General features: G+C 28.8%; 1 protein-coding gene across 2 annotated transcripts; it reads right to left on the bottom strand.

Annotated features, from left to right (window-relative positions):
* Positions 1 to 671: 671 nt before the first annotated feature.
* On the bottom strand, positions 672 to 26,471 carry LOC141397986 (uncharacterized). Of its 2 annotated transcripts, XM_073975050.1 has the most exons (3): positions 26,240 to 26,291; positions 24,429 to 25,641; positions 672 to 1,858 (listed from the first exon to the last, which is right to left on the bottom strand). In XM_073975050.1, exons 2-3 carry the CDS (start codon positions 24,731 to 24,733, stop codon positions 967 to 969), a joined length of 1,197 nt encoding a protein of 398 aa, XP_073831151.1. In that variant the 5' UTR covers positions 24,734 to 25,641; positions 26,240 to 26,291; the 3' UTR covers positions 672 to 966. The 2 variants fall into 2 exon arrangements, with proteins under 2 accessions (XP_073831151.1, XP_073831150.1); XM_073975049.1 differs by having other exon boundaries at positions 24,429 to 26,471.
* Between the last annotated feature and the right edge of the window lie 211 nt (positions 26,472 to 26,682).

The raw sequence follows: 26,682 nt of genomic DNA, 5'->3' as shown, positions 1-26,682 counted from the left end.
TTTGTATATTAGTTGTTGTTGTGTGAGTTTTCTTTTTTAGTTAGAAAGCTTTTGTTTAGTTTTTGTTTTTTGTTGTTGTTTGGTGGAACTTAAAGAAGATAATCAGTGTTTTAACAGTTTCTTGAGAGTATTTTTTGCTGGTTTACAGCGGTTTTCGTTTTTTTTTAGAAAATGTTTAATTTTCATTTTAGTTTTATAGTATGTTTGTTGTTGTTGTGTTTTGACTATAAATTCTTTGATTATTAGTAGAAGTATTTTTGTTGTTGTTGTTGTTGTTAGCAAATCTTAATATTTAAAGCATACTTTTAATTAATATTTTTGTTTGTTTTTTGCTCTGTTTTATAACTAAATTTAATAGCTTATATGCAGTACTAAGAATGTGTGTTCTATACAAAGTATATAATGCCGAATTTCTTTGTCATTTATATACTTAGACTATATAGAATAAAGTATTGGGTTTGTTTGTTTGCTATATAGATGATATATATATAAAAAATTGATGAATTTAAGTATAAATTGTTTAAGCTGAATTGAATTTTTCTCTACAAATCTTATAATTAATAATCATAGGTTTTTTAATCTGTTTTTTTTTTCTTAATTACTTTTTTAAGTTTTGTGGTTTTTGTTTTAGTTTTGTTTTTAATACAAACATAAAGAGAATGTACATTTAATTTTGGTGGTGAGGTTGAAGATGATGTTGGGATTGTTTTTCTTGGGTTAGCAGGAAATTACCCAAGATTTTAGATCTTCTTTTGCCAACTTAAAGAAATTAAGTTAAAAATTATTTTTTCTAATTAGCTACAGGGCATGGATAGTGGGACCTGAATACCCCACTTCCCCTAAAAAGAAGATGCCATTTAAAAGCAAATTGTATTTGCCTAGATGCAAGCTGCTGCAGTTGTTGTTGGTTGTTTTGTTCTCTATCTCTCTATGTTTGCTTGAAGAGAATGCTTTTTACTGGAACTTTCATGTCTCCAATGAGGTAACCACCAAATTATGAAATACATTAGCCGATTCACTCATCATTGCCGCCTGGCCACAACTATCACTACCCACACTGGGCGTGGGACTGGGTGAACCCAAACGCAAGGCATCCATAATAACTTCAAAATCTTTTTGATTTTGATTCATATCAAATTCCAAATCCAAATCACTGGTCTTTGGCCTTTTGGGTGATAGACTGCCAACATTTACCATATCCAGGGGGCAATCATCAATGGCCGAGATTAAACGTTGTGGTGGTATATAGAATTGTGTTAAAGCCTCACGCACCAAACGATCACTTTCATCTTCGCTACGTTGCCGTTTACGTGATGACAAGGCCTTTTCCAGCTGTTCAGCACCCTGGGTAATTTCTGGATCAATCATGGGCATTGGTGAATTGATGGCACTCAATTCACGATCTAAAATTTCGAGATCTTTGTCAATGTTATTGGAGGATAGACAGCGTTTACGTTGTGGTGGTGATTGGTGGTGGTGGTGGTGTTGGGAAGATAATGAAGAAGAATTGTTGGTGGAGCCAGCACCATTTTGGGTCGGTGTATAGTGTGATTGTAGCGGATTATTTTCCTGGAGATTCCCTATTGTTGTCGTTTCAGCGGAATGATGTGAGGAGGAATTCGTTGAATGTTGGCTATTGGCTAATGGCGATGCTGACGACGACTGCTGTTGATGTCCGGATGTGGGTGTCAATGACAGTGACAAGGCAAATGAGTTTTCATTCTTTTGCATGGAATTATTGTGTTGAGAATTATTTTCATTTTGTTGCTGTTGCAACTTATTGGATGGCTGATCAAGACTGCAACTGTTGTAGGGATTGAAAATGTTATCACGGGCAGATTCGGGTTTGTTTTCAGTTCTGGAAAGAAAGGAAGAAAATAAATTCAATTAATAAAAATGTTAATTTATTTATTTTTAATCAAATAATTTAGAAAAAAAATGTTTAGAAAAATCCACACAAAACGCCATAACTTATTAACAGATGTTTGTACTTAAATTTATGAACAAGTTCCTAAAATTAAGAATCATGTTCTTAAAATGTTAATTTTTCTTATATTTATGTTTTTGTTTGCAAAAATCCACACAAAACGCCATAAACAGTTTTAAGATTTTTGTACTGAAATTTATGAACAAGTTGCTAAAATAAAAGAACATGTTCATAAAATGTTAACAGTCTCCCTGCTAATGTTGTAGGCCATAACAGCTATGAAGCTTTCATGAACAGTGTAAATTTTAAGTTTCATATAATTAAGAACAAGTTCATTTTATACATGAACTTATTCCTAAAATGTTTTCATTTGAAGTAAAATCTTAAGGTAAGTTCACATGTGAATAGTGTTTGACAGGAAATAAACAATATTTTAGCCAACCGGAAAAAATTAAATTATGAATAATTTCATAGAATATATGAATATGTTCCTAAGGTGTTAATATAAGGAAATAATGGAATATTAACGTTGAAACTAATAACAAAAATAAAGAAAAATGTATTTGAAGAAGAAAAACCGCCTTTTCTGTTACATTTACCGAAATTGTGTCAAATGTTGTTTAAAATTTTTATTTACTATTGCCTTTCTCATAACAACTTAGATGTTATTTAACATTTATTTTTTGTCTAAATTTCACTCAAGTTTTTACCGCTAATGTATGTACTTAAAAAAAAAAACTCTCAGCCACATAAATAATCACAGGTTAATAATATAATGGAAGAAATGAGGCAAAGTGCAGAAAAAAAACTGTTTAATACATTCAAGTGGTGGCGTGGCAAGGCGAAGAAAGAGTGCCGCAAAAATAGATTGAAGTAATCATGTTGTAACAAAAATAGCTAGATACCTGCCAGCTGGGTAGTTGTTAGTTACAGTAGCAAGCGAGTGTAATGCCTTTAAAAAAAAACTAGGCTATTAGCCAGTGGCCGGCTACTCACAACCAACCTGGCAGCCTAAGTGTTAAAAAAAAACTAAATAACTCCTCATGATTACAGTGCTCTTAAAATACCACAATTTACAACAAATGTTCAACTAACTATAACGGTAATGATAATGACCACTGAGGTGGAAAACATTGGCAAAGAAGAAGAAGAAACAAAAACACTTGTCATTCATTTAGCAAAAAAAAAAAATGTGGGACTTTAGGAAGGGGGAGACTGAAGTTCAAGATGATATATGGGTCGGAATATGAGAGAACCACAAGCAATCGAAATTGCTTTGTTTTTTGTGCTACAATTATGTGTTCACTGTGAAGGTTTTACAAAAAACAAAAGGTTTGAAAACTTAATGATTATCCTTTAAGGCAATCTATTTTTTTATTTCTGCTAGAAATTTTGTGGTAAAAAATTTCCCAAAAGGGATATTTTTATTAATTTAGTTAATCGAGCTCTATGACCCAAGGTTTTGAGCTTTTTTTTTCTAGCAATTTTTTTTAGATTCGAAAAATGTAAAACAAAATCCGAAACAAAAATTTCTTTAAAGGATTTTTTTTTATTTTTTTGCGAAATAATGTGGTCAAAAATTTCAAAATTTGAAAATAAAAAATTCCAGAGTTAACATTTTTAATTGATTTTAAATTAAATTAATTGCAGAAATAAAATTTTTTATTTTTTTTTTTTAATAAAAAATTGCAGAAATAAAATTTTTTATTTTTTTTTTTAATAAAACATATTTTTTTAGTTCCCATAATTAAATTTGTGTCAAATTCTATAGAAAATAAAATTTTCCCAAAAGTGAATTTTTTGATTTTGTGCTCCAATACATTGGCTTTGTTATTTAAATATCTAAAATATATATTTTTGTAATTTTCCAAAATAATAAAATGTGCGAAATTTGTGATATATAAAATAAAATTATCATTTGTTCCGATATTTGTATAAAACTCAAAATTTCCCCTTATTAAATCTACATTAGTTTGAAAAAAAAAATCGCGGAAGTAAAATTTTTTATATTTTTTAATAAAACATAATCATAAAAAAACATAACATAAAAAAATCGCGGAAGTAAAATTTTTTATATTTTTTAATAAAACATATTTTTTAAATTCCTATAATTAAATTTGTGTCAAATTCTATAAAAAATAAAAATTTCCAAAAAGTTACATTTTTGATTTTGTGCTCCAATACATTGGCTTTGTTATTTAAATACCTAAAACAAATATGTTTTTAATTTTCCAAAATAAAAAAGTGCGAAATTTGTGATATAAAAAAAAATTATAATTTGTTCCGATATTTGTATTAAACTCGAAATTTTCCTTTATCAAATTCTACTAAAGAGAAAAATGTCCCAAATATTATTTTTTTTTTTGCTTTAGCAATTTTAATTATTTTTTCGATTCTATGAATTAAAGAATATTTTGAAAATTTTCGAAATTAGGCAGATTTTATAGAAAATAAAATTTTCTTAAAAGTGAAATTTTTGATTTTGTGTCCCAATACATTGGCTTTGTCACTTAAATACCTAAAATATATACTTTTAATTTTTTATAATAATAAAATGTGCCAAATTTGTGATATATAAAAAAATTATAATTTGTTCCGTTATTTTCTTTTTTCCTTATCAAATTCTACTAAAAATATTTTTTGGCTTTAACAATTTTAATTATTTTTTTGATTCTATAAATTAAAGAATATTTTGAAATTTTTCGAAATTAGGCAGAAAATTTGTTTTTGAAATGTCCACACAAAACGCCCTAACTTATGAACAGATGTTTGTACTTAAATTTATGAACAAGTTCCTAAAATTAAGAATCATGTTCTTTAAATATTAATGGGTTGCAAACGCATTTAACATTTAAGTTTCTTATATTTATGGTTTTGTTTGAAAAAATCCACACAAAATGTCATAAAAAGTTTTAAGATTTTTGTACTAAAATGTATGAACAAGTTCCTAAAGTAAAAGAAAATGTTCATAAAATGTTAACAGTATCCCTACTCATGTTGTAGGCCATAACAGCTGTGAAGCTTTCATGAACAGTGTCAATTTTAAGTTTCTTATAATTAAGAACAAGTTCATTATATTTATGGACTTATTCCTAAAATGTTTCCATTTGTGAAAAATTTAATAAATTGAAGTAAAATCTTAAGAAAAGGATTAGTGTTTGACAGGAAATAAACTATATTTAAAAAATAATAAAATAAAAATAAAATATTTTTGTTCTTTACCAATTTTAATTATTTTTTCGTTTCTACAGAATATTTTGAAAATTTTCGAAATTAGGCAGTAAATTTTTTTGCTTCAGAGTAATTGTTTTTTTATGCAGTCTTAGAATAGATAATATTTTTTCTATTTTTTTTTTGTTTAAATTTCCCAAAATAAAAATTTCCCTCTATAAGAAATATTTGATTTTTAAAAATATTCTTTTAGCATTTGCAATTCTGTAAATATAAATATTTTAATTTTATCCTCAAATAAAATTTTCAACCCAAAATTTCCCTTTTTGTTTTTTGTTTTGCATTACTTTTTATATACCATACATGGTATTCATTTTTTCCACGCTCAATGCTTTTCAGTTTATTTTTTGTTTTATCGTCGCTTTGACCTATTTGTTAGACCAATTAAATATCATAGGGCGGCGTTAAATACACAACATTTTAGATATTTAAGTCCAAAAATAGAGAAATCAAGTAATGTTAATTAATTTCAAAACACAATAATTTCCATTTTTTTTTTCTTTCTCTTCGTTTTGACTTGTTTACTCTTCTTTTGCAGTATTTATCTTGTGGTATGAAGAGGACTGAGGCGGCATCATTCAACCAAACAAAAACAACGGCAAACCATCAGATATTATTAAACCGGAAATAATGAAACGACGCGAAATACAAAAACAAAAATTTTGTCAGAATTTCCAAAACTTGTTGGTGTTGTTAGTTTTGCCTTGTTAGCAGCTTGGTTTGGGTGGGTACATTGGGTATAAACAATTGCCTCAAAAAAAAAAAAAAAAAAAATTGTCGTTTATTGTGGCACAAAACAAGTGCGTCGTAGCCTCCTGCCTTGTCTGCTTGGACTGACTGTTGCTTCTTTTGTCTACTTGTTTTTTTGGCTGGTTGGTTGCTGCGTTGTTGTTGGATTGTGGATGGTCGTTTGGCTGGCTTTAATTTCTAAAACGGAAAAAAATATATTTCGTCGTATTTCGCAGTTTTCAGTTTTCTGTTGAGAAAGCGAAAGTAATTGTTGTTGTACACACGCACACTTTTCTTGTTGTTGTTTATTTATGTTTAAAAACGTTATTTGTGTGTTTGGTAATGAAAACAGTAAAAAGAAGGCAGAAGCAGCAGCAGTATTTTGGTTGATATTATAAACAAAAAAAAAAAAAAAAAAAAAAAAAACAACAACGCTTAAGCTTTGGCAAAATTTTCACATGATATGTAGCTGCTGCCTACCTTGCCTGGCTTATTAAGCCAACCGTTAGCCTGACCGCCGCCACATAACATGGTTTTTTTCTTTGCCAACAATATTGAGTATTTCTCTCGTAACAAAAAACCCAAGATAGGTACATATACCTATGCTTGTGTTTTTTAAAATATGTATGTAGCAATGTTTGTGTATATGAAAGAGTCCAGCTGTGAGTTGAATATAAAATTAAGCCCAATCATAAGCTGTGATGTATTATTGACAGGAAAGAAAGAGAAAACCAAGTTTGGAGAAGGTTTGTAAAGTCCGAAATAAATGCTTGTAATTCAAAATAAACAAAGAAAACAAAAGCTTTGTTGCAGCTGACAAAAAAATTTGTCAAATTGAAAAAAAAACTTTGCACTTCACATATTGTGTTAATAATACAACAACAAATTATTAGATAAAAATCGAGTAGCTTAAAAGGTGAAATAAATGCCTGGAAGACTTCAAGAACACTTAAATAATTTTTTTATTTAATTTTTGCTCCACATCCCAGTTTTTTTGCACTATTTAAGCACTCAACCAATCAACCATTCATCCATCCATCCTCAGCTACTAGCACAGCTCGCTTCTCCACTGAATATGTATAATAAACAATCAAAATTCAATGTCGTTTATTGACTTGTATAACCAAATAAGACAATGACAATAGCAGCAGCAGCAGCGTCAAGAAACAGCAACGACGCCGCCAACAACAAATGCCAGCAATAACAAGAAACCCACCAGACGACACACGAACAACAAAACCGCAAACAAAAACAAAGTGATAAAAAATTAACTTTTAATCATTGTTAACGAACATTTGGTTGGTTGAGATAATTTAATATTTTGGGTTATTTGTTGTTGTTGTTTTTAGACTTGGCATATTTGTTTGTGGCTGATATATATTCCTGTTGATATTTATTTCATAGATGGGCTTTCTTGCACGCCAGCGTTGCTGTGTTTTGTTTCTCTTTTTCGTTGTTACAACATAAATAAACATTTACGGGTCATTTTGCAAATTTGTTTTTAATATCATAGTTTTTTGGACTTGTTAAGATACCGTCTGCGTTTAAAAATTATTAAAAAAGCAAACAAATTTTAACAAAAACCCAGTTCTAATTTTCCCTTAAATTATATTTAAGAGAAATTTTGCCCATCTATGATTTATTTCAAAAAAAAAAAAAAAAAAACAAGACCTATTCCCACCAGTTCAAGAGAGAGGTGCAAAATGCCCTATTTTACTTTACTCTCACAATTCGATCTCCCTCCCCTTCTCACCACAAAAAATGGGCCATAAATTTTAATGGGGAAATTTTGAGTATTTGGCCTCCCTCCCTGCCCACAATCATCACGAAATTGCTTAGTTCAACTAGTTGTTTGGTTCTGCTGTTGTTGCTGTTGTTTATTTAATTTTAGTAATTTTTCATTACTTTTTTGTTTTTTTGTTTCTTGTTTAAATATTTTATTTTTTCTCCATATTGGGTTGTACGTGTGCTAAATAGAACCTTGACTTTTTTTGTTGTTGTTGTTGTTGTTGCTGCTTTTTTTTTTTCTTTGTTAAAGTTTGTATTACCTTCTCTCCCACTTGATAAGGTTGTTGGCATATATAAATAAATGGTTGTTGTTTTTTGATTGTAAAATAATTGTTAATGTATTTGTATCACCAAATAAACCAATAAAAAATTGTCAAGATATACCTACACCAATTATATAATACCATCATCGGACAACAACAATAATAATACAAAAATTTGGTTAATGAACTTTAAAGTGTGGCTGGTATATAGGTATATTTATAGGGATTTTTGTTTAACCAATTGTCAATGAAATGTAAACAAACAAGTTGATTAGCCTTTGACGTCAATGACCCAGAATAAGGCAAAATTCAGGGATTTAGGGGGAAATAATAATGGATTAAGTATCGAAATATAGGTTGGCCCGAAAACATATAGCCGACAAATGTAGGCAGATAATACTGATTTCTTTGGAGATAATAGAGCAAACGATCTGTAGGAAACATAAAAGGAAACTTATTTACTACTTCAACCTTTGACCACTAATTCAGATTTTAATTTATTTATTTATTATTATTGTAGCTTTTTTAAATGCCCCCAATTGATAGTTTTTGTTTTTATTTGAAAATTACAATTTTCATTTTCAATATTTTCTTGTCATGTTATAGATTTTCCTTCTCTAATCATTGTCATCGTTAGTTATTGTGTGTGTGTTTGGGTTTTTTTGTCTAATATTATGACACTCAATGCCCACAAATCTAGTCAACCGCAAACTAAATCTACACTAAGCGAACAATGAGGGAGGGAGGGTGTGTGCGGAAAAGCTTTAAACGATTTTTTATTATTTCATGTTTTGCATCGAGCCAGCCAGCCAGCCAGTTGCCCCATAACAACAGGCCAGCAAGCAAAATTGGAAGGCTTTACTCATGGATGCTTCGTTTTTTACACTTTTCACAACAACAATACTAAACTTGTGTGTTTGTGCTTCTTTCTTCTGAGCTCAAAGTCTTTCCCCCTCCAAAACTATTTGCTTGTCTGCGTTTTCCACAATTTATGGAAGAGACACTAAAGAAAATAGATTTTCAGATTCACTTTACGTTTCTTGCCATCGTAGTAGTCGTAGTCATAGTTGTAGTCATTGCCATACCTCCTCCTCCACTCCTTTGTTGTTCATTGCAATGTTTTTTGTTGCTGCTGTTTTTTTTTTTCAACCCACCAACCAAGCCGAGCAAATTATTCCTAATGTAGACTGAGTTAAAAAAGAAGCAACAACAAAAACAAAGAAACATGAATTGAGAAACAAGTAAAGGACGGCTCATAACCAAGCATTATGGGTATTTGTAGGTATTTTGTGCAAACATAGGGGTAAAGAGGGAACATTTTTGTGAAATTTTTTAAAGAAATTTTCAATATTTTCAAAATTAAACTTAAATCAAATTTTTCCATTTTTTTGTGAAAAAAATATTTTTTAATAAATTTTCAATATTTTCAAAATTAAACTTTAATATTTTTTGAAATATTAATAGTTAAAATTTTCGAAACCTAATATTTATTAAATATTCTTCAAAACAGAAATCTAAATTTTTTTCAATTTTTTTTCTGTGAATAAAATATTTTTTAAGAAATTTTCAATTTTTTCAAAATTAAACTTTAATATTTTTGTTTTGGATTTTTTTAATATTTTTTGAAATATTAATATTTAAAATTTTCGAAAACTAATATTTATATTTATTAAATATTCTTCAAAACAGAAATCTAAAAATTTTCAATTTTTTTGTGAAAAAATATTTTTTAATAAATTTTCAATATTTTCAAAATTAAACTGTAATATTTTTATTTTTTTTTTTGTTTTGCCTTATTAATATACAAATTTCGAATGATTTGTGATATAAATGCTAGTCTCCAAGCTTAGCCTTCGTCCACCCACTAAAAAACACCATTCAATATGCCTGATGATCGGTCTAACCACCCGTGAAACGTAGCATAGTGGTTGAATGTGTGGGACTTCGGTGGATTCCTAATTTTTCAATGTACCTATTAGGTCTAAATAGCTCAACTCGAAAGAGAATTAATTGTAATATTTTTATTTTGGATTTTTTTTTAATATTTTGAAATATTAATAGTTAAAATTTTCGAAATCTAATATTTATTAAATATTCTTCAAAACAGATATCTAAAATGTTTCAATTTTTTTTGTGAAAAAATATTTTTTAAAATTTTTTCAAAATTAAACTTTAATATTTTTGTTTTGGATTTTTTTAATATTTTTTGAAATATTATTAGTTAAAATTTTCGAAACCTAATATTTATTAAGAGAAGTCTCCCTTGTCCCATCTGCGATGTTTGTGGAACAATTATTATTATTATTTTTATAATATTTATTAAATATTCTTCAAAACAGAAATGTAAAATTTTTCAATTTTTGTTTTTGCGAAAAAAATATTTTTTAAGAAATTTTAAATTAAATAAAATTTTAAAATTTTCAATTTTTCATTTTTAAACTGTAACATTTTTATTTTTTATTTGTTTTGAATTTTTAATATGTATTTAAATTTTTTTAGTCCATTATTTAATATTTTTTTTTTTTTAACTTACATTTTGCATCATTTTAATTTTATTTATTTATTTGTTTGTTTATTTATTTATTTACTTATTTATATATTTATTTATTTAATTATTATTTTATTTTTGAATATATGGTTTTTTAAATGTTTTAAATTCTTTGTGAAAAAAAATATTTTTTAAGAAATTTTCAATATTTTCAAAATTAAACTGTAATATTTTTATTTTGGATTTTTCTTAATATTTTTTGAAATATTAATAGTTAAAATTTTCGAAACCTAATATTTTTTAAATATTCTTAGAAACAGAAATCTAAATTTTTTCATTTTTTGTATGAAAAAAATATTTTTTTAAAATTTTTCAAAATTAAACTTTAATATTTTTATTTTGGATTTTTTTTTAATATTTTTTGAAATATTAATAGTTAAAATTTTCGAAACCTAATATTTATTAAATATTCTTCAAAACAGAAATCTAAAACTTTTCAATTTTTTTTTGTGAAAAAAATAGTTTTTAAGAAATTTTCAATATTTTCAAAATTAAACTTTAATATTTTTATTTTATATTTTTTGGAATATTAATAGTTAAATTTTTCGAAACCTAATATTTATATTTATTAAATATTCTTCAAAACAAAAATCTAAAATCTTTCAATTTTTTTGTGGAAAAAAAATTTAACAAATTTTCAATATTTTCAAAATTAAACTGTAATATTTTTATTTTGGATTTTTTTTAATATTTTTTGAAATATTATTAGTTAAAATTTTCGAAACCTAATATTAAATCTAACATTTTTCATTTTTTTTTTGTGAAAAAAATATTTTTATTTTGGATTTTTTTTAATATTTTTTGAAATATTAATAGTTAAAATTTTCGAAACCTAATATTCATTAAATATTCTTCAAAACAGAAATCTAAAATGTTTCAATTTTTTTTGTAAAAAAAATATTTTTTAATAAATTTTCAATATTTTCAAAATTAAACTGTAATATTTTTATTTTGGATTTTTTTTAATGTTTTTGAAATATTAATAGTAAAAATTTTCGAAACCTAATATTTATTAAATATTCTTCAAAACAGAAATCTAAAATTTTTCAATTTTTTTTTGTGAAAAAAATATTTTTTAATAAATTTTCAATATTTTCAAAATTAAACTGTAATATTTTTATTTTGGATTTTTTTAATATTTTTTGAAATATTAATAGTTAAAATTTTCGAAACCTAATATTCATTAAATATTCTTCAAAACAGAAATCTAAAATGTTTCAATTTTTTTTTGTAAAAAAAATATTTTTTATGAAATTTTCAAAATTAAACTAATATTTTTATTTTTTTATTTGGAATTTTTTTATTTATTTTTTTTTTTTGAATTATTAATATGTATTTAAATTTTTTTCAGCCCATTATTTAATATTTTTTAATCTAAAATTTTGCAGCATTTTAATGTTATTTTATTTTTATTTTTTAATTATTATTTTATTTTTGAATATATGATTTTTTTAAATGTTTTAAATTCTCTTTTTTAGCTCCCCCAACCTCGTGACTTAACAAACGTGCCTGTCACTCTCCCCTTTGTTTAACACAAAAACTCCTCTCGCTCTAAAACTCATTCCACTCACATTGCTTCACATCAAAACTTTATTTCCTATTCAGCAGAAAAAAGTTTTTCTTCGATTTTTTTTCTAAAACAAAAAGTTTTCCTCTATACGAAATATGTAAATCCCCCACATTAAGTGACATCTATTCATAAAACATCCCCCCCATTTGCAACACACACCCCAAACATTCACATCAACACATACACACACACTCACTTTCAAAGAAAACATTTAAATGTAATTTGAGGTCAATTATTAACATATTTTCTCTGAATGATGCCACCATATCTTGCTCATTAAAAGTTTTTCCTTTTTGTAGGTAGTTTTTTTTTATTGTTATGACATGAGCAATGAATGATGCTTTAACCCTCTCTGGTCTCTTTTTGTGGTGAGAAAAAAGGGGGCATCTCATCTCAGACAAGTTAGTAGTGGACTAATATTAATAAATAACTTGCGGTAGTTAGTCTAAGAAAGGTAGATATTTTAATCGTTGCTTTATGTTTTTGAGTATGTGTATAGGTATATGTATGTGCAAAAATGAAAACAAAAAATAGCCAAAAGCATCGGCATACAAACAAATCTCTGAGCATTATTATAACAAGTCAAGTGTTTAAATATGGGAGACGACGGCAGCAACGAAGAATAAAGGAAAGTCATCGGCTCCACTACACAATATAAACGAGAGAATGAACTCAAAAATAAACAGAGAGACTAACTAAAATGGTATTTAAGGTAGAGATTAACAAATGACTAAATGTGTATAGTTGTTGTTGTTAGCCACCCATTTTCAGAGGAGGGGGGGGTTTGTTTCATGTATAAATGTGAGTGACTTAATGATGAGTTTTATTAATATTATTTATGTGTGTAAAAATGTAGGTTTCATTTTGTTTACTTATTAAACAAGAGTATATTTATTTGTATTAACAGGGGTTTTTTTTTATTTCAATTGTTTGTATGTACCTATACAAAATCTGTTGACAAAAATTGACACCTGTGCACAAAAAATCCTGCAAAAATTGTTGTTTCGTTGTATAAGAGAGTAATTGGGAGTTTTTTAAAATGCCTCTAAATTATTGTTGTAGATTTTTTTTTAAATTAAATGGATTTTTTTCGGGGAAAATAAATTATGAAAAAATATTTATTATAGTGATATACTCCCCCACACCATTAAAATCCTTAACCACAAAATCATTTATTATGGGAATTTATCATATTTCCAATTACTTTATTAAAGCATACTTTATGGCGTTATATCGTTCACCTTGTGTGTTAGTTAGTCAATGACGATGATGATGATGGTGTCAGCCACACACAAACTTCGTTTCTTTTCAAATATGCCGCCGCCAACGAATGGCATTTAAGAGTATGAGTGTGCGTGTGTGTGAATGTGTGTTATCTTGCGGAAATGCGAGGGCGATGTGTGTCAGCCCTACAGCATGACGCGTGTTTCTTTGTACGTGTGGGTGAGGAAATACGTTTGTGTATGTAAGTAGGATGTATGCTTGGGTTTTCTTTGATTCCTTTTGTTGTTAAATGCAATATTGTTGTCCTGACGTCCATAGACGAGACAGATGATACATACACACGCATAGAAATAAATGCCAAAGTGTATTCAAATGCCAATTTGTGGGTTGTTGTGTTCTTTTAAATCCCCCACATAAACACATAAAGGACACAACTATTTGAGGGAAATTTTATATGTAATTAAAATAATTTAAAAATTAAAATAAATAATTAAAAACATCAAAATAATTTAAAATATTTTTAATAAAAATTAATAACAAATATATTACTGTCTTTTTTAATTTAAAAATTAAAATAAATAATTTAGAAATTAAAAATATTAAAAAAAGTCTTTTTTAATTTAAAAAATAAAATAAATAATTTAGAAATTAAAAATAGGTATTTAAAAAAATATATTTGTGTTTTTTATTTATTTAATTTTATTTATTAAAACAATGTTTCCCCTTGAAATTTCCTAAGAAACTTATGCCAAAAAATACTAAAACAATAATTCTTCTTCTTCTTCTTTGAAAACTACCTTTGTGACCTGTCTTAATAGGCAGACACACGCTCTAGCATGATTGTCATACTTTATGGCCATAGTAAAACCCATTATGTTACCAATCAAGGTTGGTTTTGCACAACCGAGAGTATAGGAAAACATCATGATTGTTATGGCTGTTAAGGGGGAGGGCACTCCCCTTCTCTCCCCTTAACATAACTACTTGAAACAACAGTGGAAAACCTACATTTATAAAATCAACAGTCTAACATCATACATTAGTTGGGATTCAACAGTCAAACTCAATAATAGCAACAATAAACAACATTGAGATAGTTAAGTTCAAAAGAGAGTAGAGTATAGAACCCCCCCCCCCCCCCCCAAATTTGGAGCATACACCAATAAGTGTTTGTTATTTTGAGAGAGTGAATAAGTGTGGGGAGGGTGAACCACAAGTAGTTTTAATACTAGTCATAGTCAGGGATGCCAGATAAGTTTGGTCGAAAATCGGCACATTTCGGGTGCCAAAATCGGCAAAATCGGCAAAAAATTTTCAAAATCGGCAAAAAATCGGCAATTTAAAAAAACATTTATTTCAGTTAAAATTATCGCTTTGTTTAATAAGCATAAGTTTAAAAAATAACATTTTAAGTACAACAAAACAATTAACAATTAATAAGCCGAGGCAATAATTCAAAATATGTATGAAAATAAATGGTTTTACCATATGCATATGTAGTATATATTTATAAGTACGTGTATGTATGAGATCAATATATTTTCAATTCAGTCAAGCTAAACAAAACGTATACAAATATTGTCTTAAGAGGATATTTAATAAGGTGATTGTTTTTATACCCTCAGCATTTATGCTAACGAGGGTATATAAACTTGCATACGGGGAAAATGTGCCTCATTAAAATTTGTGCGTACGATAACCCTTGAAGGGAGTAACCTATTTGGTCCATACTTTGCACATCGTGAAATGTCTACCAGATTTAGATGAGGTTCCAATACGCACTCAATCGGTCCACTCCTTCGGGAACCTTCCACACAAAATTTCGGATAAGTTCAGTTTAGGGCCTGCTCTCGAATCGCTTTGGTTTTTGTTGCAACAATTAGTATACGCTGCCTCCATTATGACGGTAAAAGCTTTTTCAGGGGCATGTCCATACTTCATGAGAATATAGCCCGAGAGGTGTAAAAACCCCTATGGCACCAAATGTAGTGGCTGTAGAGCACGATAATTCTCGAACTGATCAACCGATTCCAAAAGTTATACGATGACCCACTGAAATGACTAATGGGCGCGATATCTATCGAAAAGATGTAACTCTCAAGTCGGTCCATTCCTTTAAGTACCACCTCCACAACACTTTTGAATTTAAATTTTAATCCACATTTTTCGGCAAGTTCAAATGTCTAAAAATGGCCACAAAATTCTGAAAAGACCTTAAAAACATTCAATCTGTCCGAAGAAGAAAGTTTCAATTCACATAGGCTGAGGGTATACCTCTGTCAGCAAAGCCGACTGACACTTTCTTACTAGTTGCATTGGAATTTTGAAATTTTGGTTTACAATTAAATTCAATTTTTGCAATAAATATTTAAGGGCATAAATACAACAAGATAGGACATTTTTTTGCCATAATTCTTCAGTGAATGGCTTTTGAATTTAACATAATGTTATATTACGATATGGTGATATAACATTTTTTTCTTTTATACATTTTTACGTATTTAACCGAATTTACCGATCCAATTGACATAGAATTATTCTTGAATAGATCCTTGAATTCCTAAATTTCGTTTCTGATACCATTACATGAAATGTTCCTCCTTGGTTGCGATTTTGAATTAACTGCAACCTGTTAAGGGTAATGTTTCTATACAAAGTTTCGTAAACATTTTTTGTTGCATGCATTTTGTCTAGTCTTAGTTGTATTTATGTCAGGGGTGAGCACGCCTGTGTACTAGCACATAGGCAAATTGTGAAAACGTACTCTTAGTTTTTTTGTGAACCATAAACAATTAAAAGTTTATGCAATTTTTTAATAATTTGCATTGTGGATGATTTTAGACACCATTAATGTTTAAAAAATGTTGAAATAAATAATGAAACATCAAGAAAAATTAAATATTAATTCTCCCTTAAATTTCCCTCTCTCTCCAATTTGCTCAGCCCTGATTTAAGTCTTTGATATTTGTAACAAATCATTTTTAATGACAACATTATAACAGTTAGACTTATTTAATTTTAAGTAGTCTTTAGTAAAGAAAATTCCTTCCATCGAGTCCCTAACTAATCGATTTCGGCACTTGTTGTTATTTAAATTTACTTGGCTAGAAACTCTTTCCACATTTGCTGAAGAATGTGGCAAGACTAAAATATGTTTAATAAATTTGGACAAAATAGGAAATAATGGTTCAGAATTTGCAAATATTAATTCACACACTGTTTTCCAAAATTCTAGCAACTCTACGTTTTTATCTTTAAACAAATTTCTGAAATTTAAACGTGAAAGTTCGCGTGATTCTTGCTTTACGTTTATGTTTATAAAGCATTCGTATTCCTTTATAATGTCGAAAAATGAATCTTCTGTGCCATTTATTATAAAACTTTGGTTTACTGAAGCTAGGCACTTAAGTTTATTTTCTAAATTGAACCGCTTCAAAATCTGACAACAAAGTTCAATGTAAAAGTTTGTGCAGTTTTTAATTATTTCCACTAACCCACTTTTCGACAATTTCGTTTATTGAACAATTTCCTTGGCGTATATACGGAAGTACACGTTTTGGTAATCAAGAAAATTCAAACTGTTTTTATAATATGTTAAACAATTTTATTATTATTAATCAAACTACTCTTGACGATACAGTTGTCTTTGTTATTGTACCAAGTTAGTTCTAGCAACCACAATTTTCATACAAAACGGAAATTTTATGTGAACAAGTTGCCTTAACTAAAAATCGGCATTTTAGGGATAAAAATCGGCAAATCGGCATTTCTATTTTTTTGGACTAAAAATCGGCAAAATGCCGATAAATCGGCAAATCTGGCATCACTGGTCATAGTAGTAGTAGTTCGTGTAACCACTATGATAGTCGTGCTGCCGTTAGTACTAGTCGTTCGTTAGTCGTTTGATGTGCAAAAACTTATGCTTCTCGTTTGTTTATGCTCATCGTCGTTGTTTGGTTTATTCTCAATGAGAATTTCTCATAGAGATTTTATTACTTTGTGTAGTAGTGGTGGTACTACATTTATGGGAGGGTACTGTGTGTTTCCTGTAGTCCTGAGTTTTGTAGAATTTGGGGGCATTTTTGTTATGTTAATTGCTGGTTATTTGTTATTTATTGTTGCTGCTGCTATTCAGCCTTTATAATGTTCATTCTAGTTGTGTGTGTTGGAGTGAAACCTGTGTTGTTAATGGGATATTTTCTGCTAATTTTTAAAACCATAGGAAGTATTAAATTATTTAAAAAAAAATAAAAATATAGAAAAAATAATTTAAAATATTTTTAATTATTAAAATGGATAAAAAATAACATCATTTGATTTTTTAATTTAAAATGGAAACATTTAAAAAAATATAAAAAAGTTAAAAAAATATATTTTTGAACTTTTAAGGCTCGAATTAAAATAACAATGTTAACGTTTTTAAATAAACACATATTTTTTATAATTTTTTTATGTAAAAAATTAAAATTTTTTATAAAAAATTACTTAAACATTTTTTAAATGTATTTTTATAATTTAATGGGAAGTATTTACAAAAATAAAAAAATTGAAAAATAATTTAAAACATTTTTTATTATAAAAATTGATAAAAAAATATATATAATATATAATTAAAAAATTTAAATATTTTTTAAGTAATTTTTTTTTATAAAAAATATGCAAATAATTTGAAACAGTCGTTGTAATTCGCAAATTAAGTCCTAACTTCTGTGATGATATGACCAACCAACAACAACAAAAAGGTGTCAATAAATAGTAAACAATATAGCTTAATACACACTTGACAGCTTAATTGATTGATGGCCCAACTTGTGCCATAGCTTTACAACAACAACAAGTACTCGAAAGGAAAAAAAAACATCGACAAAAAAACAAATACAGCACATTGCCAAAGAGTTGTGGGGAGAACATAAACAAGAGTTGGCACACAAATGTAAAAGCAAAATACGTTTGGGGAAAACTACAGAGAGGCCGAGAAATGGAAGCCCCCAAGAGAGTAAGCTTGTGTGTAATAAAGAGAATATGCATATTTTATAACTAGCATAATAAATATTTAACATAGGAAAGACACGAAAACTAAAAAAAAAAACAAATAAGAAAACCCATAATTTGTGTAAAAAAAAACACCCACACCTTAGTTTTGTGTGCGAAATAGGGGAAACTTTAGTGTTTTAAGCAAATTGAAAAAAATAAATAAAACATCATAACATCAATGATTATTGTATATTGACATAATAATATTAAATGAGGGCATAAAATGAAAGTTATGACCTCAATAAGGGGAAAAATAGAAACTTATTAAAACGATTATTGGGTCCATAGTTAAGGTTTTTCTGTAATTTTGAAAACAATTATGAAGAATTTCGAATTTTAAAACAATGTTTAGGAGCATTATATATAATTTTTTGTACATATTTGTTTGTTACTGTTGTTGCTTTTATCACCTAATATTTTCGATTCTCAATGTTATATATGATGAGTGATAAAACATAAAAGCAACAAACTATTACCCCCAACATGTTTATGACAATGTTAATGATGATGATGATTGGCTTCTTGCCTTTGTCATTTAATATGATTGCTGTAAACATCTACTATGTTTTTTGATGTTGTTGTAGTTGTGTCAGCAGTGGCATTGAATGCTGTTGTTATGGCGGCAGTAACAACAACAACGGAAGGCAACTAACAACAGCGCTTTTTTTTCATAGTCATAGTTTTACTTTGTGTTTGCTGGCTTGCTTACTTGCCATTGTTGCAGCAAGTGGAACGTGATCATTCAAACGTTTGGTTAACTTTTGTAGTTCTATTTGGATTTTTTGTTTTAATTTGAACATTTTTGTTTGCTAATTCTGGGAAATATTTGTCATCTAATTTTAATTTGTAGTACCTTGAGTTATAGAAGAGGAGGTATTTGTGGTTGTATTTCCTCAAAAGCGAGACTTTTCGAAATTGCCCCACGTTGGGCGCCATATACAAATAATGATAAGAAATCGTTCCAAAATTGCCAAGACTTTAAGGGATTTAATTAACAATAACCATTTTTAATTAGAAATTAGAAAGTGTTAGCTGTTGTGGCATATGGACCCCCACATTGGGCGCCATATGTACAGAAATCGTGAAGATATTAACAAAGTTTTTTTGTGATAATAAAGCCAATATATAATAGCCCATAATTGTAACTCAAAAAGTGAAAATTGTTGTGTTCGGGTCCACATTGGGCGCCAGTTACAAAAGTTTAAAGAAATCCTCATAATATTTCTGCCATACTTAAGTAAATTAAGCTTGTATTGTTCTATTGAAACTTTTCTTCCATTTAACCAGGGCCCCACGTTGGGTTATACAAGAGAAGGTATTCGTGGTGGTATTTCTTCAAAAGCGAAACTTTTGAAATTGACCCAAGTTGGGCGCCATATACAAATAATGATAAGAAGTCGTTCCAAAATTGCCAAGATTTTAAGGGATTTAACTAACAATAATAATTTTTAATTTGAAATTGGGAAGTGTTTGCTGTTGTGGCATATAGACCCCCACATTGGGCGCCAAATGCAAAATCTACAGAAATCGTGAAGATACTAACAAAGTTTTTTTTTTGGTTTGTAATAATAAAGCCAATATATAATAGCCCATAATTGTAACTCATAAAGTGCAAATTGTTGTGGTCGGGTCCACCTTGGGCGCCAGTTACAAAGTTTTAAGAAATCCTTATAATATTTCTCCCACACTTAGGTAAATTAAGCTTGTATTGTTCTATTGAAACTTTTCTTCCATTTAACCAGGGCCCCACGTTGGGCGCCATTTAAAAAAGTGTTCTTGAAATGACAAATATTTCCAAAAATTCGTTTAAATCTTACCTTTATTCACTTGTTTAACAAATTTTATAATTATAACAAAATGTTACCGTTGTACATGTACAAGTATCATGGATGGAGAGGTGGTGTAGGTTTCCCCCCTATTCTTTTGCCACAACTTGATAGGTTTTACAAAACACGAAGGAACAGCAAATGTGAGAATATGTGTTTGTCGTTTTGTTTTAAATGAGACGACTGATGGCACAGCTTGGAGGTATGTTTTGCGTGCCTTTGGCCGTTCTGTTTTTGCCAAAACAAAATGTGTCCGTTTTTCCTTCGATATTGTTTGTCTGTATGCCTTTTTATGTTATTGGCTGGGTTTTGCAATTGAGGGACAACATGTGTGTAATATTGTTGTTACTTTCATGGATCCTCCCCATCCATATCTCGTTCCCCACTTCAATGCTCCACCATGGCTATGCTATTGTGGCTGTTGAATGAACTAACTGGTTGTTGTGTGCTACACCACATAAGTAGTGGCAGGCAGTGTGTGGTGGCTCGCTGTGTGTTTGCTGTTGGATTATGACTGAATGTTTGTTTGATGGCTTGTACTTTTTTTCGGTTGTTTTGCTTTATTTTTATTTAAACTGTTGGCAAACATATTCATATGACGATGATGATGATAATAATAATATAATATGTTAGAATGAATATCTCTGCTTTGTTGGCATGAGCTTGGCCTGAATTTATAATCTGTTTTTACCCATCATCATCATCATTATTGTCATCAGCATCATAGGCAAATTCCTACTAGACAATAAAAACTGAATTTTTGCCTTAGGGGGTGTGTGTATTTTATGGATAAATATGAATGAAAAATAGTTAAAATAAATGTAAGTAAAAAACACGAGTACTTGGTAAAGGGTTACGCGTTTTAAGCAAAGGATTTTTTAAGAAAACTATAATTTCCATTTTTAGGACAATAGTAAAAAAATCTGGGTCCCACGTTGGGCGCCACTAATGCAAAATGTTTACCAATTTGGTAAATATTCGAGATTTTTAAAGTGAAAAGCTATTGGTTTTAGTTTATTTCTATTTTTTATAGTTTTAGATTATTTTTCCTCAACTTCTGAAAAATATTTTAGCTATTCTATAAAAATATTCTAGAATTTTCTCTATTTTGTAAATATTTCACATTTAATTTTCTTATCACTTTCTACGAAATAATAATTTTCGACCTCTTTTCTCACTCTCTAGCACGCTCTCTTTTTTCCCATTTGAAAGCATTTTTATTGTTAAACCAATAAGCTTATGATTTAATTTGAATTTTATTTTCTCTTCCCGGAAAGTATTGTAATTTTTCCACTGCGCTATTCTCATTTGTTTGCGTTTATAGCTAAGGCAAAATTAAAATGAATTGAAGAAAGAAAAAAATTTAACAATAATTAAATTATTCTTAATAATTCATCATGACGCCGTCGTGCTATGTGTGAGCGCGTATGTTTAGCACATACGAAAACACACGTATTTAGTCTTATTAAAAATTTGTGTCAATGTGTTCGTATCTATTTAGTTAAGCGTCAGTCTTGTTTCTTTTTTGTTTGTGGTTTTATTTCAATAAATTATAGTGCAAAAAAATTAACACAAATTAATTAAACAAATAATAGCTCACGTTTTATTCTTGGGTGGTATGAAACACAGTGGTAAAAGGGGAAACAAATTGAAAGACATTTTGAAATGAAATAATTTTTTTTTAACAAAAATTAGTTTACAAAAAATTTTGCATTTTTATATTTTAAATTTTATTTTTGATTTTAAGAAATCTAACACATCCAAACACGTTTTCTTCCATACTTAGCTTGTTTTGTCTTATCAAATCATGTCAAATAATCAAGATTTTTTTATTTTTTTCATTCTTAGCATTCTTTATTTTCATTTGAAAATTAAAAGGGGGCTCGAACTAAAAATATTAAATTTACAGTTTTTTTTTGAAAATTCATTATTTTATAATTTATTTTCCTAATTGTAATTTAGCATTATTTACAATTTCATAATCTAAGCTTAGAACTTTGGGAAAATGAAAAAGAGATTTGAAACAAAAAACACAGACTTATACATTTTGAAAATTTATCACTTAATATTAACACGGTATTACATTTACTTTGAAATAAAAACGTATTTCTAATTAAAAAATTAATTAATTTAATTTTAAAACAATTAATTTTGGTTTCCTATAATGAATTAAGTTTATTAGAGAATGTTCTGGAACTATTTAGATCATAACCTCAATTTTTTTGTAATTTTTATAACACATTTGATCACTAAAATTTGAATATACCCCTTTTAGATTGACTAGATTTTGGTTTAATTAAAGGAAAATCTTCTAGAACTATGTAAAAAAATAACGTTAACCTCATTTTGCAACGTGTATAACACATTTGTAAACTAATATTTGAGTACACCCTTTAAGTGGGGTCCATTTTGGTTTGATTTTAATTGAAAACCTCAATTTTTGTGGTTTTGAGTTAAAGTCTAGAATGATTCTATAATTGAACAATTGAAAAGTTAATGGAAGGAATTGGAAAAATGTCGATGTTGCCCATAACCATACTATTTGCTGTTGTATAACACTTTTAATGGTGAACATTTTGGTTTGATTTGAATTAAAATACTCGTTTTTTGAGTTAAACTTTAGAAAGGAACATTACTGAACAGCTACAAATTTTCTAGAAGGGAACAGAAAAATTTAGTTGATACCCATAACGTCACTATTTGCTGTTGTATAACACTTTTGAACATTGAATACACACAATATTAAAGTTCCCAGGTGAGGTCACTTTTACTTTAGTATTCCGTCTCGAATAAAATTCTCACTTTTATTGGAAGCTTGAGGGCCAGTTTGTTGTAGGTATAACACTTTTGGAGACTTTAGAAAGGGAAATGACTGACAAGTTTCTAAGACGAATTAGAAAAATTTAGATTTTGTCCATAACCTCACTTAGTTGTTGTATGACACTTTTGAAATTTAAATACACACAATATTTTAATTGATGATGGGGGTGTGGGGTACTTTTAATGTAGCATTTGTTGTCGAATAGAATTTTCACTTTAACCTCACTGTTTTGGAATCTTGGGGCCAGTTTAAACCTAACATTGCAAAGAAAATCACTGAAATTTTAAGTGTTATTAAACTTTAAAAGTTAAAATTTGTGAGAAAACACACACACCACTCAAGCCCCAAATAGGGTAGAGGTCACTTTTTCAACAAATCTTCGTTCTAGGAAAAATAGCGTTTTCACTTTTATCACTCATTCAGTTGGTTGTATAACACTTAAAGAAATTTGAAAGAAAATTTTGTTCATATTTTCAGTTAAGCAAAATTACAAAAAAAAAAAAAATATTTCAACCTTAACCTCAATTATTAAATACTGTAGCACAGACTTGTTTTCAATTTGTATTATCTGAAACTAAATTTTTTATAATACTTCAATTCTTAAAATTTATTTTTTTTATAATTTCTGATTTTTTTTTTACATATTTTAATGAAAATGTTGAATTTTTTTTTTATAAAAAATTTGATTTTTTTTTTGAAAAAAAAAAACAAGAAATGTTTAATTTTTTAAAACTTTTTTAAATAGATTCAATATTTATTTGCAAATTTGTTGCATCATTTTCAAAGAAGCAAATTGCTTGGTTGGCATAATTGTTGTTGTTGTCTTCCTCAACCTTCATTAAAATAAAAATACAACACTGCTTGAAGAAAAAAAAAACATAAAAACCGATAATGATGAAATATCCAAAATGAAAAACGCCAACACTGGCTTTCAATTTTATTTTGATATTGTTTTTTTTTCTTGGTTTCTTGAGATGTTGCCATTGTTGTTTTTGGGTATTGGAGTATGGTGGTGGCTTTGTCATTACCTAACCTCAAAATTTATGCTATAAAATTTTGAAAAAAAAAATACATTGAGTTGCTTCTTCCTTGTTTTTCTTAGTTTTTTGTTCATAATATTGGTTTGTTATCGCTTAAGCTACATTTTCACTAGAGAGCTATTGCAAGCTAGCTGGTTTGCCTGAGGAAGCCCAGTCTAGCTGTCTGTCTGTCAGACTGACACAAACACACCACAATTACAAAAAAACGCACAAAATTGTCGTAATGTATGCATGGTTGTATTTTGTTGTTGTTGTGTTTAATCATAATGGCATTGGCAATCGTTTACGCCGCCGACAGACAGACGTTTTGATATGGCGTTTTGCTGGATTGAGGAGGAAAACTTTGCAACCAGTTTTTCATTTTTCTTTTAATGTCACTGTTTTTTGTTTTGTGTGATTTTGTTTCGTTTCGTTTTTTTGCACTTACCTTGGTAAGTTGGCCAAATAACGGGATTGCTTTTCACGTCTCAATTCATCGGTTAAACGACAATATGTATTATTAATGCACACACTGCGTCTTAGATTTGTTTCCGAATCCTTGATGCGTTCCAATTTGTGGGCGCATAGCTGTAGAATGCGTTTACGCTCCTCACGTTGACGCAATTTTGGCGATATCATAGGCACACGCGATCTATGATGATGATAGCCAATTGGTGGCGAGGTACGTGGTGGTCCAAACATATCGGAATCATCATCACATTGATTGTTGGGCGTTATGCTGGGCAAGGTCATTTTGTTGTTGTTGCTGTTGTTGGTTGGTTGTGAGGTGGGTTTGTTGGTTAAATAAATGGCTGGCTGGCTTGGCTTTGAGCAATCTCTTAAGCAGACTCTTCCAAAATTTAAGCAGCGTTTGAGAAGTTTAACCACAGAAAAACAAAACTAAAATCCGTTAGTTTGTTTGTTTTTGTTGTTGTTGTGTGAAATGAATTAATTTTACTCTTGTTTGGGGTCGATTGCTTATCACACAATCAAACACGCACACACCTTGTGTTTGTTCTTGCCAAAAATGAGTAAGTGCAAGCAAGCTCTCCTAATGAGGTTTTTGGCTACTCTTTGAGTATTCGCTCGCTCTCACACACAGTTTGTTTGTTGATGATGGAGATGTCTTGGCCACTCTCTTGATTTGCTGCCGCCGCCGTTGTTGTTTTGTTGTTAATGATTGATAATTTTTTTTTGTAAAGTGTGTTGAGTTTGCGTTTCTTTTGTTGTTGTTGCTTCTGCTGTTGGCTGCTGATTTTGCCACTATTGAAGTCGTCACCGTTCTTTGTGATTTTTAATTTGTAACGTCACTCGCCAGCACTACTTAAATGAGGGAAATACCTTGAGGTTATTCCTTTTGCTTTGTTGTTGTTGTAATATGGCTACGGATGTTGTTGGTTGGTTGTATCTTTGAGATAGAATTGGGGAATTTTTTGTTGTTGTGTGACTTTTAGGGAAATGTTCAGCAAATAATTTTTGTTAACTGGTTTTTCCACTTGAGTTTATTTTGATTGAATTTTCCACAACACAAAAACAATTTTTGCAGTCACAAAAAACAATGTTTATGTTTGTCACTTAATTATTTTCTTGTTTTTTTTATTTAGTTTTTGTGATAATAAATAATTATGTTGTTGTTGTTTTTGTAAAGAGATTGTTGCTGGCTAATGCAAGGTAAACCACAATTTGAAAAACGCAATGCAAAACAAAAACACAAAGTGCAGTTTTTTGAGATTTTTTGGCTATTGTTGTTGTTGGTTGGGTTTTGATGAGGAAAAAAATCACAGTTTAACTGAAGATTTTATTTTTTAGGTTCAAAGAAGTTTTGTCAATTTTTTTAAAAAATACTTTTTTAATCTCTGAGATTTTTAAAGTTTTTGTTGTTGCACAATTTAATTTTTTTGGTTGTAATTAAATAACAAAAAATTTAAAATAAAACTTTTAAAAAGTTTTTGTTGTTTTTTTTTTTTTAATTGAGATAATTAACAGTTTGGTTGGGAGGAGAATTTTCAAAATAATCCAGGACTTTTGAAAATTCTTGAAGTTTTTTGTTGTTGGAATTTTTAATTAAAAACAAAATTGATTGTTTTTCTTTCATAAATAATTGCACTCATTTGCATGAAGTTTGTTTTTTTTACATGTAATTAATTAATCATTTTCTTTAATTAATTTGTTAGTGTGAGTGATTTAATTTTTTTTGTCTGGCTTGGTTGGTCTTTAGTTTATAAAATATATTTTTTTTCTTATGTCTTTTTTATTTACGATGTTCCGCGTAGTATTTTTGGCACGTCCACACCGTTCTCACGTTCGCATTGAACTGAACCAGAGTATTGCCGTTTCAAAAGAAAATGTTCGGTTCGTTTGATTGTGGCAAACCGACTGAATACACAACATACAACAGGCAGGCAGGCGGCTGGCAAGCACAGTCAACGGCACAGGCCTTCTTGCTTGGCTTTGTCTTTGCAGGCAACGACAACGAACGAACAAACAACAATCACACATACGCAAGAAGGGGAGCACAACATTGCATTGTTTTTATTACTGGGAGAAAATGAGCGGAATTTGCCCATTCAACGGCACATAACAATAACAAATCCAACATATCATCATTACAGAGAAAATGAGAACAAAGCTCTCTCTCTCAGTTGGGGTTAACCAAATGTAAGTATTTTAGCAGGCCTTTCGTTACATGTATGCACGCACGC

The sequence above is a fragment of the Musca autumnalis genome, unplaced genomic scaffold (genome assembly GCF_047663935.1).
Source record: "Musca autumnalis isolate F117 unplaced genomic scaffold, ASM4766393v1 scaffold_3, whole genome shotgun sequence".
Taxonomy (NCBI): Eukaryota; Metazoa; Arthropoda; class Insecta; order Diptera; family Muscidae; genus Musca; species Musca autumnalis.
This window is presented reverse-complemented; position numbering and strand designations above follow the sequence as displayed.